Source organism: Rhipicephalus microplus, chromosome 7 (genome assembly GCF_043290135.1).
Source record: "Rhipicephalus microplus isolate Deutch F79 chromosome 7, USDA_Rmic, whole genome shotgun sequence".
Classification (NCBI taxonomy): domain Eukaryota; kingdom Metazoa; phylum Arthropoda; class Arachnida; order Ixodida; family Ixodidae; genus Rhipicephalus; species Rhipicephalus microplus.
Genome location: NC_134706.1, coordinates 84,578,904 through 84,595,533, shown reverse-complemented (window position 1 = coordinate 84,595,533; position 16,630 = coordinate 84,578,904). Strand labels below are relative to the sequence as shown.

At 46.2% G+C, this 16,630-nt stretch overlaps 1 protein-coding gene across 1 annotated transcript in view; it reads right to left on the bottom strand.

Moving 5' to 3' along the window:
• The window catches only part of LOC119179580 (cytochrome P450 3A43), a 41,599-nt gene extending 25,441 nt beyond the window's left edge, over positions 1-16,158 (bottom strand). Inside the window, 5 exon segments of the mRNA XM_075869393.1 lie at positions 939-1,069; positions 2,338-2,575; positions 4,726-4,851; positions 15,402-15,498; positions 16,023-16,158. Coding sequence (XP_075725508.1) covers positions 939-1,069; positions 2,338-2,575; positions 4,726-4,851; positions 15,402-15,458 — 552 coding nt within the window. The 5' untranslated portion in view covers positions 15,459-15,498; positions 16,023-16,158.
• Between the last annotated feature and the right edge of the window lie 472 nt (positions 16,159-16,630).

Sequence of the window (16,630 nt, the reverse complement as noted above, 5' to 3'; positions counted from 1 at the left end):
CTCTAACGAACATCACCTTACTACTGCCTACCATCTCCAGACCAACGGTCTCACAGAGTGCCTCAACCGAACTCTTACAGACATGTTGTACATGTGCATCTCTTCTGACGAAAGTGACTGGGACGCAACGCTCCCCTACGTTACGCTTGCATACAATTTGTCAAGGCATGACACCACCAGCTATTCTCCGTTCTTTCTTCTGTACGGCCGCAACCCTGCATTGCCATTCGACACACTCCTTCCTTCTGATACCACCGAACCAACGACGTATGCTCAGTACGTTGCTTCTCAAGCCCACGTCACTCGCCAAATTGCGCACACTAGGCTCACTGCTTCTCAGGCTTCACAAAAAGTCCGTGACGATGACTGACATCGTGACGTTGACTACCCTGCTGTCTCTCTCACCCTACTTTGGACGCTGCATCAACGTGAAGGCTTGTGCGAGAAGCTCCTCCCACGATACACATGGCCCTACAAAGTTATCCACAAGGTCACCGACGTCGACTACCTCATCACTCCCGTTCAACAACACTTGTCTTTTGCCACACCACCTACTGATGTTGTTCATGTGTCACGAGTAAAACGGTACTATACTGCCAGTCCTGATTGACTTAGCGGCACCGTGACAGCGCTTCGTCAGCCGGGGGTAATGTTACGAGGCAGTGGGCATGGCCCCACCGTCGTAGACGAATCGAAGAGGAAGAAGCGGACTGAGCGCGCGAAAGGCTGGCAGCCCTGGTGGTTCTCACCTACTTGTAAATACTGGTAATACACTCATTTCTTTCTTCCGTGTGTTTGTAATCACCGCAACAATACAATGGTCACAACCTTGCCTGAATTTATTTTGGACCTTAGCGATGACATAGCTTTGGATGGATACAAATACGTGTACCCTTTTCACGTTGTGGTTCGACAATCATACAACAATACGAACTCACCTCAGGATTTTTCATACGAAGCTGAATGACCTTCGATGTATGCTTGTTGAATACATCATAGCTGAACGTGCCAAACTTTTCATTGAGCCAAAGGATCGGGGCTACGTATTTCGCCATTGTTGTTGTGGAATCTAAAAATAACAAAAAGTCTCGTTGCATGAAAAAAGAAATGCGACAGATCCCAAGTACCTTCGGAATAGATGTTTTTATGCGAAGTATGCGGGTGAAAGGTGACTGCATTGTAAATATTTTACTGTACGAAAGTTGACGAAGCGGCGTTAAAAGTATGTACAGATGCACGCACAGACAAACGTTAGAAATCCATATTTTTATATATTACCCGTTGGTTACAGCTGCGTGACGACGACGACAGCAGCATGGTATTAGCAACACCAAAACAAAACCCGTTATTTGTTAATCGCTAATGCTCGTGAACACGGTGTCTCTGGACACAGCTTCATCATTCTACTTCAGTGGACGGCGCTTAAACGAACAGGCGTTAACCTGAAGTGACGGCTGTATGATATGACTACATAAGTATTGCTTGTAAAATTGGATAGCGAGTACTGCGGCCACAATAGACGTTTCACGATCATTAGGGTCCGTTTCAAAAACAATTTTGATACCTGTCATGGCATTCTGGCAGAATACTTGATTGCCACGCTGAATGCTGAGGCTCGGTACCAGCTGGGACATTGGCATTCTTTTTTTTTTGCATTACTCTAGTCAACGCTGCCGATGTCAGCTTTTTTCTCAGCACGCGCCTGTTAAAGGTCTATTTCGGTAAAATTGCAATTAAGGTTTAACTGTTACCGTGGTAGATAGTATTATATAAGCTGAAAACATCAATAATTGCAAGAATGTATTGAGGTGGTTGTCTATTCGTATTAACCTTAGTGTCAAAAGTAATATTATACTGCATGCGCTAAATTTCTTTGTGTGAGTCGTAAAATTCACACCTTTAGTGACAGCAATTGCATTTCATTCACTTCTCAAAAATTAAAACTCTGAGCTTACGGGCTCATCTTCCTCTACTTGCCCCGCTGCGATGGTCTAGTGGCTAAGGTACTCAGCTGCTGACCCGCAGGTCGCGGAATCAAATTCTAGCTGCGGCGGCTGCATTTTCGATGGAAGCGAAAATGCTGTAGACCCATGGGCTCAGATTTGGGTTCACGTTAAAAAACCCCAGCTGGTCGAAATATTTGGAGCTCTCCGCTATGGTGTCTCTCATAATCTTATGGTGGTTTCTGGACGCTAAACCCCACATATAAATCATCAATCAATCTTCCTCCGTTTGAGATTACGTATTCACGTGTTCTTTATATCGCATTGCAAGGTAAAACATTTGACACGCAAAACAGGCTACGTGAGGTTGAAGAAAAGCGCAGTATATACTTACGGGCTAACATGTGAAACGGTCCGGTCATTACGCCAGGCAGCACGCCCTGCGCTGTCTTGAGGAAGGGGTGCGTGAGCTCTCGCTGGAAAGTGCAGTCGAACCCGAACGCGGCCCGGCCCACATAGTCTATGGTGAGGCCTTGGAAGAGACGCAGCATCGGGTACTCTTTGCCAGCATCCGCCTTCTCGCCCAGTATTTGGACGAATACGTCAGCCACGTGAGACATGTACGGAATCATCTGCAAGTGTATGTAGGCACGTATATGACTGAAGGGCTATAGTCACTGTAGCAACTGTTTTTTCTGTCGCACTTCCAGTGTAAGATACAACGCATGCTGAACCGAATGAATGCATCAGCTTCTTTTACTTCACCGGAAGAGCTATCTTAAAAGGCCTCTAAACCACTCCAATCTCAAAATAGATGGTGTGGTCTTTTTCTCAAATTTACTTACCTTTATATTGATGCTATATCTCTCCCCCCCCCCCCGCCCCTTATTCATAAATTACGTGAACAGCTTAGCACCGACTATACAGCGTATCACGGTTTCTCGTTTCTAGCCTCTGCGCTCTAAACACTGCCTGGCCGGCTTCGAACGTATCAATTGAAGTGAAACCTGTTGATAGTGAGGTATGGTGATGCGAGACAAGGCAAAACTGACGTGCAAGTATGTTAAACTGAGTATAAGGTTATTCACACCCAAATCGTATAACTCTCGCATATGGACAAACCGAGAACGTCTTTCCTCGTGACGTCACGTGAACAAACTTGTCGCGTCATGAATCTTGCTCGAAAAAAAAAAACGGAAACACCCGGAGAAAATAACGTGCTCGTTCATTCCGTTTTCAGAGATTGTTTAGAGGCTCCTTAACAATTCCAGTAAATCAGTGTGTGCTTGGTAACATATTTTAAACCATCCTGCTCCTTTTTCCACGGTACAGCTGCGCATCGGAAAGCCCGTCGGAAAGCGTTCTTCGTCATATCGCTGTCCATAATGGTGCTTTTGGGAGTACTGTTAAGAGGTTAGTCAGCCGGGGCAAGTTGGTGGGCTTGTTCAGCCCGGGTGATCGCATCGCCTGCGCAATCAGTGGTCGAGCTAGGTTGCAGGAGAAGAAAGGGTAGTATCAACGAGCAAAGGTGCTTCTGGTTCAAATGAGAGGTGTAACAGTGACTATCCTGCAGTGCAATGGCGTACAGAGAGATAGAGAAATCGATGAAAAAGAAACTGCAGGTAGGGTCAACATGGTACAAGTAGATGGGTGGCTACCAACCACAGGGGTGGAGAATTGATTCATATGTGGGGTTTATTGTCCCTAAACTACATGATTATAAGAGAGACCATAGTGGAGGGCTCCGGGAACTTCGAACACCTGGGGCTCTTTAACGTGCACTCAAATGTGAGCACACAGGCCTACAACATTTCCGCCTCCATCGAGGAGTGTAGAAAGGTAGGTTGTAAAGATGATAGAGAGAGAGAGTGAGAGAGAGATTGAATAAAATCAATGAAACACTCATACATGCAAACGCACGCAGTACGTTTCAACCTAAGCCGTTGTGTCTCACCACTTGAACGTGGGAAGCGCAGTAGCGCACGCACAGCTTTAATTATTTTGGGTCGTTTGGACCGGTCGCTGACGCAGCATTCGTTCTTCCGAGAAAGTTTGTTTGTGCAGTTTATCAATTGCATTGCAAATGACAATCTCTGTAAACTGTACTTCGGGCGCTCGCACAAATTACGTTGAATAGTTTCGTCTGCCCCGCCGCGGTGGCCTAGTGGCCAAGGTACTCGGCTGCTGACCCGCAGGTCGTGGGTTCAATTCCCGGCTGCGGCGGCTGCATTTCCGATGGAGACGGAAATGTTGCGGGCTTGTGTGCTCAGATTTGGGTGCATGTTGAAGAACCCCAGGTGGTAGAATTTTCCGGAGCCCTTCACTAGGGCGTCTCTCGTAACTATATGGTGGTTTTGAGACGTTAAACCCCAGAAATCAATCAATCAAATAGATTCATCTCTACCGCATTGGTCAGATGCTGCTGTGTCAGCCATCCTTATGCCCAACACGTATACGCGCGCGTAAGTGCGACACGCAACCATACCCTATACAGAAGTGTAACGCAACTTCGGTGAAATCCTGGAATGATTCATATCAATATATAAGTGAACGGCGAATGTCAAGAAATGAACGTGCACTGACTGACTTAGCTTGCCATTTTCTCGCAGTATACGTCCCTTAATGACACCGGTTCGCAAATTGCGGGCACGCGTTTCACGCTAAAAATAACCCCGTGCTCGTTGAGTCGTAGCATCATTAAAAAGTAGGAGCAGGATCGGTGAACGTCTTACGTCAACATTCGCAAACGTTCATGTTCATGATCAGGGGCTCCCTTGCTTACCTGCTTAAACTTGTTCGCCGTGAATGCGTAGGAAACGCAGCTGCGAGTTCTCTTCCACTGTAAGCCACGTGCATGCAGAAGACTTTGTCCTAGGAATCTGTGCTCTTCATCGGTCCTCATGGTGGACTGTTGGAAAAATGGGAGACTGGAATTCAGGTGCGAGAACCACAGACATTGACAAGATGCAATCACCAATTTCGCTCTAACTAGCGCTGCCTCTCACGCTATTGCAAGAAAACAGTAGAAATAATACCAGTCGATGAGGAAATGAGAGACAGCTGTAAGATAACCTTAAAAAATATGCAATATTCCCTAGCCTTGTAAGTTAGCGCGCTTACGGGTTCTTTGGTCGGTTTTGCGAAAAGAATTTAGTAGTTTTGCCAGCGCTATTTGCTTGCTTTCTGATTCTAATTTAACGACCACTGAGTCTTGCCCAGCGTAGTGGAAATGCCGGAAAGCCTCCCTCTATCGTTATTATACCAGAAATGTGCATGAAGCCGCTCGTTCGTCATAGTCGTTAAGCGCCCGCGATCTGAGATGAGTAACGTTTGCCTATAAGAATAAAGTCGTCTTACACATGCACATACACTCACAAAGGTTTGTATTTCACATTTCACATGCTCTATTCTCTCTTCTCTCTACAAGTACAGTAAAGGTGTTTGCTCTTGCACGTGTCTTGTTCTGACTGCGTGTTTACACTGGTACGTGCTAAGTCTTGGTGCCCTAAAAGCTGAAAAAGTTTTTGTCTTTTTTTGTCGCTGAAGCCCAAGACGGATGACGACTACACAGTCGTCATCGGATGACGACTACACAGTCGTAATGAGCCGCAATGGAAAAAGGAGACTGCTACGAACATCATCGACGGCGAGTATATCCACCGTGCAGGCTACCGCGCAGCGTTGGCCACACACTATACTCTTGATGGCTGTGGACCCTTCAGCCAACATATGGCGGCTTAACAGGCAAGTACTGTCTGCATACCTCGCAGGACTCGCTCCAAATGAGATTAAAGACGTCAGGATCAACTCATGGAAGAATGTTCTGGCAGTTGATGTTCTACACCATAGTGCTCTGCAAAGCCTACAGAACATCTCGGAAATCAACAGAGTCACAGTTAAATCAGTGATCCCCACTGACTGTAAGGGCAGTGTTGGTGTCATTTATGACGTGGACATTTCCATTCCCGCTGACGATTTTCCAATCTTAATAAAGCCAACTACAGACGACATCCTCATCAAGCACATCGCAAGGCTTGGTCAGTCACGTTGCCTGAAGATTATTACTGAGGGAGACAGTCTTCCCCCACACGTCAAAGTTGGCCACGTTCGGCACCAGGTACGTCCATATATACCGAAGCCCCTACATTGCTTCAGATGTTTCAAGATGCGACATGTAAAAGGAGTATGTACCAGCAATGTCGTGTGCCCGCAGTGTGCCGAACTTAATTCAGAAGACACCTGCCACGCTACTGCGTTCAAATGCTCCAATTGCCACGGCGCTCATAAAGCGTCGTCTAAAGATTGCCCACGAGTGCGAAATGAACGCGAGGTGCTGAAACGCATGGTGCGCAACAATTCAACGCACAGAGAAGCCGCTGCTACTGTCAGGCGACGTCAGCATCACCACAGACGACCATCACAAAACGTGACATCTGCCGATAGAGACACGTCGTTTCAAACAAGAAGAACTGGCCCCCCAACATCAAGCTCTGCGAAGACGGATACACCGAAACAGGATCAGGGTCAAGGGTCCCACCTCGTGAAAAGTGTCCATCACTTCCATGAACACAGCCTGTTTCAGAGGTGCATCGAATCCCGCCAACCTCGATACCATCATGAACCATTGATGAAAAGACAACTGAGGATCGCCAGGTCATTAACATGTTGGAGACTTTTATGAGTGTAATGCGCATGCTCCTAAGCAACATGAACACCCTGTCAGCGCAGAGCGCACTCCAGTTGCTGGACACTTTCAGTCCGGTGCTTGCAGCTCTAAGGCAAAACGATGGCCCGCAACATGTTATCCTTTCGAGAGGAGGTTAAAAACGCATCTGTCCTGCAGTGGAATGCCAGAGGACTTAGGGCGCGTATGTCCGAGTTTCGGCAATATATATTCACAAACAAATGCTCCATAATTGGTATTTGTGAACCGAACCTGTCAGCTCACATGAGACTGTCTGGATATGAGTGCTTTATGTCTTCTACCCACGGAGAGCACAGCAAGGTCGTTGTGTTCATACGGCGCGACTTAACTTATGTTCATCACCCTGTACCACATGACGAAGGAAACCAGTACGTTTGCCTAACAGTAAAAAACAAGAAGACCACATTCAGCATCATCGGAGCCTACTTACCTCCATCAAGTCATCTAGACCGTGAGCGCTTGCGCGGAATGTTGAATTCAACTCTCCAGCCATGGGTGATAACTGGCGACTTCAATGCCCACCGCTACTTATGGGGAAGCTCCAGGGTCAACACTAGAGGTAGACAGTGTCTTTCGCTTCTGAATGTGAACTTATCCTTGTGAAAGACAGCAGCCCTACTTATCTGCGCGGATCGGCCTATAGCAGTTGCCTGAACCTCACTTTCGTCTCACGCTCGTTCGCCAGCAGAGTGCACTGGTTTTCGGATTAGGAAACAAGAGGTAGTGACCACATCCCCAACATACCTGAAGATTGACGACTTTCCAAGTCCCAAGTCCTCCAGAGCCATGCAGTGCACCGATTGGCAAAAAATATAAGTTAATTATGGAAGACTACGTTGGCGCCTCACCCTTCAACCTAGAGGACGCAATAAAAAGTGCCCTACAGTCAACCACGCGTTCGCTTCCGGTGAGCTCATCTCGCACTGATATGGACATTGATCTCGAGAAACTCCAAGCGATTCGTCGTCGTGCAGAACGACGTTATAGACGCACGAAGTCACTTGACGATCTGAGAGTGGCCAGACGCACACAAGAGAAAATACAGCGTCACATGGACAAGTTGGATAAGCAACGATGGGTATCTTTTTGCGAGTCTTTGGATCCCAGAAAGCCTCTGTCACTAATCTGGAGAACTGTCAGGGGTCTTCGTACAACCATTACTCAGCGCTACCTATTATAATCTCTCGCACTTCACTTACGCTGCGAAGAGATTGATGTCGCAGATTCTTTCTGTCGAAGGCTTGCCTGTGGGGCAAATTCAACTGGGACGAAGACGCCCGACTTTTCTGTATCCTCACGTGATCCGCCAATGGAGATTTCGTTTTCAATGGACGAACTAAAGGCCACGCTTGCTTTGTGTAGACGTTCGTCAGCGCCAGGACCTGACGGCATCACTTACCGTGCTCTGTGTCACCTAGGAGATCAAGCTCGGAAGGCACTCTTGCAGCTGTACAATGACTCCTGGCACACTGGCATGGTTACACAGGAATGGAAGTCAAGTCGCCTGATTCCACTTCTCAAAGCCGGCAAGTCACCTTTGGACATTTCCTCACACCACCTGATTGCTTTCGCGAGCTGTGTGGGAAAAGTTATGGAAAGGATGATTTTAACGAGTCTGGAATGGTACTTAGAGCTCTACGAAATATATTCAGATGCCATGTCCGGGTTCAGACGAAGCCGCTCGTCAATTGACAATGTAGTTGACTTGGTGACATATGTGGTACACCAGAAGGCCTACAAACGGTTATGTGCTGCTCTGTTTCTTGACGTTAAAGGGGCATACGACAATGTCACCCACGAAGCCATTCTCAGCGCACTAGAAAGAGTGGGACTCGGTGGCAAGTTATACGTGTGGGTTCAGAGCTACCTACAGAATAAATCATTTCACGTGCAGACAGAGAGTGGCCCGACACCCGAGTATTACTGCAGCCGAGGAGTCCCGCAAGGCGGTGTGCTAAGCCCGACGCAATTCAACCTAACACTGATTGGACTAGTTGGCAAGCAACCAAGCAGTGTACGACTTTCCATTTATGCTGATGACATCTATGTGTGGACATCAGGTGTGACTTGACGTCAACTTCGCGCTCGACTTCAGAAGGCAGCATCAGTGACATCGCACCACCTACGCAAACAAGGGCTCAAAATCACAAGTGGGAAGTGTGAAGTCGTGGCTTTCACCAGAAAACCAAAGTCCGCTTACGGCATATCAATTAACGGGCAGTTGGTGTCATGCAGCCGGAAACACAGGTTCTTGTGAGTCGTAATGGACCAAAACCTGTCTTGGACATCTCACGTAAACTACGTGAAAAAGTGGCTAACCGCCATTTGTCACTTATTCAGGTTTCTTGCTGGGAAAAGTTGGGGAATGTCTGTCGAGTCTATGTTACAGCTGTACAAGGTATTATTTACTGGATTTCTGCGGTACAGCCTACCAGTTATATCTAACACGTGCAAAACGAACCTGCGCACAATCTAAAATATTCAAACCCAAGCGCTTAGGATATGCCTTGGTTTACCCAGCTGCGCATTGACAGCCGAAACAATTGCCATTGCACAGGACTACTCGATCATGACGCACATCACCTTTGAAACGATGCGTACGTACCTCAGGCAACATGCATGGAATCCTTCCCACCACTTGGCAAGCCTCGCTACTGAAAGGCCCCGCACGAAATTTAGTGCAATTGTCTGTGCTAATCGTGCGTCGTTCACGTCAGGTTTTACGCCTGCTGAGAAACTGGTGTATCCACCGTGGTGCCTGACAGTTCCACAAGTACGTGTTTCAATTTCAGGAATACAAAAAAAATCAAATTTGCCTTCATCAGTCTTAAAACAATTGAGCTTGAGCCTTCTGCACGAAATGTACAATAATCACGTGCACATATACACCGATGGTTCAACCACAGCGTCTGATTCTGGCGGTACGGTGGTTATTCTAGCTAGAGGAGTCACTCTGCGAATCAAGCTGTCACACGTCACTACGTCTACGGCAGCAGAACTTGCGGCTTTGCGTGGCGCCCTGGAGAACTTCAAATCCCAAAGACCGAGTAAATAGGCTGCTGTGCTTTCCGACTCGAAACCGTCCCTACAGAGCATGCAGTCAGTCCTTCGACGAGGTTGCCATGAACAATTAACTTACGAAGTTGTCAAGCTTCTTCACCCCGTCACAGAAACAGGCCACGAGGTCAAGTTCAGTGGCTTCCTGGCCATCGTGGAATCAGTGGCAATGATTCCGCAGACAACGCGGCTCGCACACCGCACGAAGAAGAGCCCATCCTTCTGATTCGTTTTTCAAGGACTGACGCTGCAAAGCAACTTAGTCACCTGGCACGCAGTCTGTGTCTGCAGGAGTGGAACACCCCAAGCATAAGACATACGAGACTCTACCAAATAAACCCTTTACTGGAACTTCGACTTCCATCCTGACTTCGTCGGCGTGAAGCTTGGGTTCTTTGTCGCCTTTGGTTGGGGGTTGCCTCCACAAAAGCATATAGAATCCTCATCGGATTGACCAACAATGCGGAATGCGACGCCTGCTGCACCAAAGAAGACACTGACCATCTGATATGTCATTGCCCTTGATTTGCCTCTGAAAGACAGAAGCTTTCGGACGCATTGCGACAATTGGGCTATCGGCCACTCTCTGTGCAGATGCTACTGGAACACCGTCATCGCCTTTCGTCGGCTCAAAAAGCAGTCAAAGCTGTCTTGTGCTTTTTGAGGACTACAGGCCTATGTGACCACCTTTAACTTTTCTGTAGTGCCACCGCTGCATACGCGCCAGCCGATTGACTGACAATCCTCTTTTTCTGTTTCTCTCTCTTTCTCTTCTCTTTCCTCTCTCTCTCATCTTTAAGTCCCCCTACCCATTCTCCCGGCGTAGGGTAGCAAACCGGGCATGTGCCTGGTTAACCTCCCTGCCTTCCCTCTTGTTGTTCATCCCCCCCCCCTAAACCTGGCGTGAATTGAAACTGGTAGGGGAGGGTAAAATGGTTAGACGAATATGACGCGCCGGTCAAGACGTGAATAATGTCACAATCTTGTCGCCTACGTCGTCAAGAACTTTCCCGTAGGCTGTGGAACATAGCCGCGGGCGGGTTTTTACGAGTGGTTTGCGAGTATATGCCACAGGTGATTGACACTTGGTATCTACCCAGGAACGGCGAAAATAGACATGGCCAGTTTTAACGCATGATTTTTAAGCCAAACCCGCATGTCGGCAACATAGACCCGACGTGTGCAAATGATAAATGTCAAGTACAAGCATGGAATTGAATGCATTCTTAGTGGCAATCAAGCTTTCTACCCGAGAGCCACGCTAGGTTTCAGGACCGCTTTTTAAATAGACATTAATATTCGTGCGACGTCAACTGTGGGTGCAGCGTTCGCTATCGAATTTTATAAACATTAAATATGTGCTCTTATGATACAGCCGTCCCGTCGAGTTAACGTCAATTATAGTTAGGTGCAAGCGCTGAAGTTGATTTATGTAGCAGTGCCCAGGGACCATCCTTGCAAGCAGGAGCGCTTCATATCAGCTAACCGCTTCTGGTGTTGCTAATACTCATGTTTCTTTTGGCATTGTGTCGCAAGTGCCAAAAACTGGTTATATAAACATCTGGAACTTTCCGACATATGTCTGTGCGTGCATACGTTTTTACATGTATTTACGTCATTTCATGACGTGTCATTAAAAAATTTTGGGACCCTATAGCTTCGTCTTTAGGAGTTGAACGCGATAGCGATATCCCATTCCTATGCGCACTTAGAACACTTGGTGCATGAAACCTTTTCGAACTTGCTATGCACCCACTTCGTGGCCTTAAAGGAAGAGGCGCAGTAGTCTCGGTGCCCTGTGCACTGAATGACCGGCTCTAAACCATGAAAACATTATGATGATCAGATGTTCTGGCTACCGCTGACAGTGGGCGCTAGTGCCATGCATTAACACTGCAATATTTCATGTTGCATTGTGAACCATGTATACAGGACGCCTTTTTTGTAAAGCGTGTGTTACTTTCACTGCATTTACAAGCATAGGAACATATTTTCACTGTATTCACAAATCCTGAAACAATCGAGCATTGCGCTATTCATCGCCGTGATGCAATAATTTCTGGGACTAATTCAAGAGAGTGATCGAAAAACAATTTCCAATTGCAGCTCATGGGGTAAGGTTCCTACCACTCAAAAAGATCATCAACAGTAATGCATTATAAGATTTCACTATGTTATTGTATCTTTATTTATTATAAATTAGCCGCATTTTTCACAGGCATGCCGAGCCCCCCCACCCCCCCCTCCCCGCCCGCTCCACAAGGCCTGCTTTTCTAGAAGAATCAGCCAATGTCATAGTGTTGTTGAGAGTTTAGACCTTGCTCCGGAGTGGATTGCACTTGTGTACATGGGTGTTTGTCTACCAGACGTATTAAGGTTCGTTGGATTATGTTAAATTGTGTCTTTCGCGTGTGTACATACGAGCATATTTTCAAACGATAAGATATATATATGTGTGTGTGACATTTGATTTTCTTATTTTCATGCATTAAAAAATCACACTTGTGGCTGTGTTGTAAAACATCCACTTTCCACGCAAACGATCTGGGTTCGATCCTCACTGTGACCCAAACGACTCTGGCTGGGTCCCCACTCTGTCCCAGGATTCTGTTATCGTTTATTTTATTTGAATCGTTTCCAAGTTTTCGGTCACGCATAAGATGATAATTTTTCGCTCAGAACCAACCACGTAGTCGTCGACATTGGCACCGATACTGACGCTGGAATTTCTGCGAAAGGAGCTCTTCAACGTTATCACATTAATAAAAAAAACAATAGTCATCTTCTCTTCGTGCTTCGCATAACGTCGATTCTCGAGGTACGTGGAATCTGCCGAATTTTTATATAAATTTTTTGAGGAATGTAAAATTAGAGCAAAAGGACATGAGCATAAGCAAGGGGCTATTAACATACGTGTATTGTGAAAACGTGCAGCGAAACTTCGAAGTTGTTTAAGCTAGACACATCTGATGGCCATCCAGAAGAACAAGTGTGGGAGAGATTCCGCACAGACAAGCGAAGACAAGTCGACACGATGATTTCGGGGCGCTCTCGTTGCGGATTTATTTATTTAACACAACTTAACTTTACACAATGAACTAAGTCACAAATACAAAACACGAAAAATGATGGCATACCCCTCGGCTTGCATGACTGGTCTCCGGTGTTTAGATTGCTGTTTGCCCCGAGTCCGCTCACCCCAAAAAGGGCCCGAGTCACTGCTTAAATAGGATTTTTCGGCATTCACGGTTGCGCGGACCAATCAGGCAAGCCGAGGATAACCAATCCCAACACGAGTTTTCATAATCGCGTGAAGCCTGCCTCGCAACAAAACTGTAGCAGCTTCTTGAAACGGGCACATTCTCTAAAATACCGTTGACGTGCAAACGAGTGCTCAAATTTTGATCCCCGATTGCCCCGACGAACACAAGCGGCGGCTCGCTCGTTTAGGGTGGTGGTGGTAGTGGTTAGAAGAGGAGAAAGGCACCTAATTTCTGCAGCCTGGTCGGGAGCACGGCGCAGTGCCTGGTTTGGAACGCGGGGCGCACAGTGACCGACCGGATGCAGTGTTTTTCTCCTCAGACTCTCATTCTTCCTCGAGGCTGCCTCCTCGAGAAAAGTCGTAGAATAACGCCTCTAACAAGAGCATCTGACAAAGAAAGAACTCCAGCAATAGCTGAAAAAGAAAAAAAAGCTTTCCGCGAGACATTGCCTTCGCGACAGCGCACTGAAATACATACGCTCATTTGAGTATGCGCCCTAGCACACATCGAGAAGACACCGCGGTAAGCAATTATACGACGAAGTGCCACAATCCCAAAGATCAAACAGCGCTTAGCAGAGAAAATATTTACACACATTTAGCTGCTGCAGCTGCGACTGCGCACTTTTGTGAGCCATGTGTCTACAGCTCTGAGATTTCAAGTAGTGCGAGCTGTACAGCTTGGCTGGCTTTCGATTCTTCCGATCTTTAAAATAAACGTCACAGCTTTGCCGTAAAGGCGAAGCAACGAATGCGGTAGCAACAAATGCGAAGGTCACGCACAGAATGGCAAGCAGATCGAAATGTACCCCGCGTTTCTCACGCTCAAAGGATGTCCTAAACGTATTCACAGGGACAGATTAACGCGAACAAGCGTCTCAGTAGTTACTTCGCAGTGTTTAAATAGCGTGCCCTTTTCGCAAACGGAGGCTGTGCAACGATTGAATTGACCTTTGCGCACCCAGTAACTACAACAGAATCGTTCAGACAAAACTCAAGGACTAGCCAAGACGTACGATTTTCCCCATTGCAAGATAAGGGTGCGCATTCGAGCATACACCCCCTTATTTTTTACGCGGGCCAAAGTACGCTTGAGAGGTGAGAGCCACCTCCCGCTCACTGCACCACCTCGCTGAGAATGCTGAAAACACGCTAGTTATCCCCCCGAGATGCCCGCCAACTGCGGTAAGTAGTTGATATGAATTGCTTGCCGTTTGAACGTTGAAGAAAGTACCTCTCGGAGACTTGGTGGTTAACGCCTCGAATTCTGTACGCGGAGTTCCCTCGTTCGATTCCGCCCGCCGGAGTCTTTTTTCTGGGATTTTTTTTTTACTTGCGTTTTCATATATAGTGATACGTATACGTATACGGTGCATGACATCGACGCCGACGTCGGCGCCAGTGGCAAAATCCAGATGAGAGTGTCCATATAAGTGTAATCGCAATAAAAAGAAAGACCCAATCTCTGTCAGCGTGGCCTTAACAGGTCTGCATTCTTCGTAATACGATTCATACACAATGCTCTATGATCAGTGGTATTTCGTGGTGATATTACGCGCTGTTATGATGTATTACGGAGCATGCATGACCGAGTGCACAAACTTTGGTGGGCGTTTTCGCAGTAAAATGTTTTTAACAATGATTTTCCTTGTCTGCCTCGTATTGAAGAGTCCGAATTCCTTCACGCGAAGTTTCTTTTGTCAAAACGCAAGACCATCTAGCCCAACAGTCCGCCCTAATAAAGCTCATTAGAACGTCAACTATAATGTCTTTAAGAAAGAATATTTATCTTAGACCACGAAAATACCTTATACAGGACTACGCCAGTCAGGATTGCTATAGAAGGCTGCTTTAAATGGGAAAGTCACTATGATGAACCAAGCGACACCAATTTCATAAAGCTGCTTTGGTTAAGTACACAGCGTGCATTAGTTATGATTGCACTGCCGATGACTGATCCATCTTGTCTTATGGTCCAATCATGACAACCGAACCAGGAGTCCAAGTTTCTGTGAACGTTTATCCTAAAAAGCGAAGTCATGGCTGTGTCGCAAACTGCGCAAAAAGAAATAATGAGCAAACGTTGTGAAGAATACGAACACGTCTGCAAGATTGCCGGCACTTTATGGAAGAACAAAGAAATAGCGCAATGATTTTTTGGCAAGGAATGTTGTAGTCATAGATAATTAAGATGGTAACAAGTTTAAGGTCAACGCATTTTTTACCTTTTTCGTTTCCGCCAGTGCGCCTAATGTCGGCACAAAATCCGCTCTCAGGCTTATTGTGAGGCTTAAACCATATTCAGCAATCAGGTAATTAGCCGTCGTAGATAGGTCTCGAATAATTGTTGCTCTAACAATCTATTCAATTTTGATATGATGGTACGCATATCATAATGATCAAGATTGACGCGTGGTTCTATGTGAGGTTTTACCTTTCCGTGATATTCTGCCAGGTTTCCCCACAGCAAGTTGGGTTTCGGGCCAGGCATCCCGATTTCTTTGAAGTAGGATAACGTTCTCAGGCGCCATCTGTGGGATGCAGTTGCAATAGAAAGTGATCTCTTACATAGTGCGTAGTGTGAAAGGCAGCAGAGAGCACAAGTGTCTCCAGAATGAATTTTTCTAAATGGCACTCTAAATGCCCATATAAAAGTGTATGTGATGCATTACAATTTTACGGATTATTACTTTACCTAGAAGGAATAATTTGTACAAAATACGTGTCATTGTGTTTGGTCAGGATTACGAAAAATATAGGTATCTCGCTCAGAATAACAATTTTACTTGATATATAGCACTCGTTTAAAAGGAAGCACCACTAGCAACAAACTAAGCTAAACACCACAGTCGAAAGAGAAAAATAGAAGTCAGCTTTTCGTCTAAGAAAACTGCATGTCAGTCAGAAAGGCCAATTAGGAAAACTTTTTCTGTTAGAAAAAAAAGATGAAATGGAGGAAATGTCTTTTTCAAGTACTACGAAAGGACACACGATATCCTGTGCAAATTATTTTCAGAAACGCATGGATGGTAGAAAAAGGTCCACGGTTTCTTACTTGAACAGTTTGAAAAGTCCGTAGGTCAGCACCGCTAGGATCGTCGTCCAAACCAAGATTTTTGCGTACAACCACAACGATGCTCAATTCATGGTGATCAGCTATGTGAGGATCGTTCCTGTGTCAACGGCGGCCATGCACGTCCTGTTGTGAAAGAGGAGCCACTTGAAATATAGTTTCTTATCACGCCTACTTTCAACCACAGCAGTATTCATGCTACGATAAACCAACTTTGTGAAAGTCAGGGCAAAAAACGCATTTTGTCTGTTTTTTTTTTTGGAGAGGCCGGGTTTCAAACAAAGAAGTTTCTCTGTTTTTCTTATCTATATCGATGAACCTGTGGGAAAGGTGGTAAACAGGCCAACGAGGACCGTGGTGTCGCACGGAGCTTTCCGACGGTTTTCCACGGCTAATCAATTTAAGTGGTTACCGATAGAAAGGCCGGCGACCTGTCATCAGCACGTGCGTTGGCATGAATTAAGAAAGAAAAAGGGCCAGAGTTGACAAAAGTGCGGCTGGTCAAGTTATTATGTTCTATTATCTTCGCGTTCAAAAATAATGAAGAAAACGAATAAAAACACCTTGAATTTTGTTGTTCTCTGTTCAAA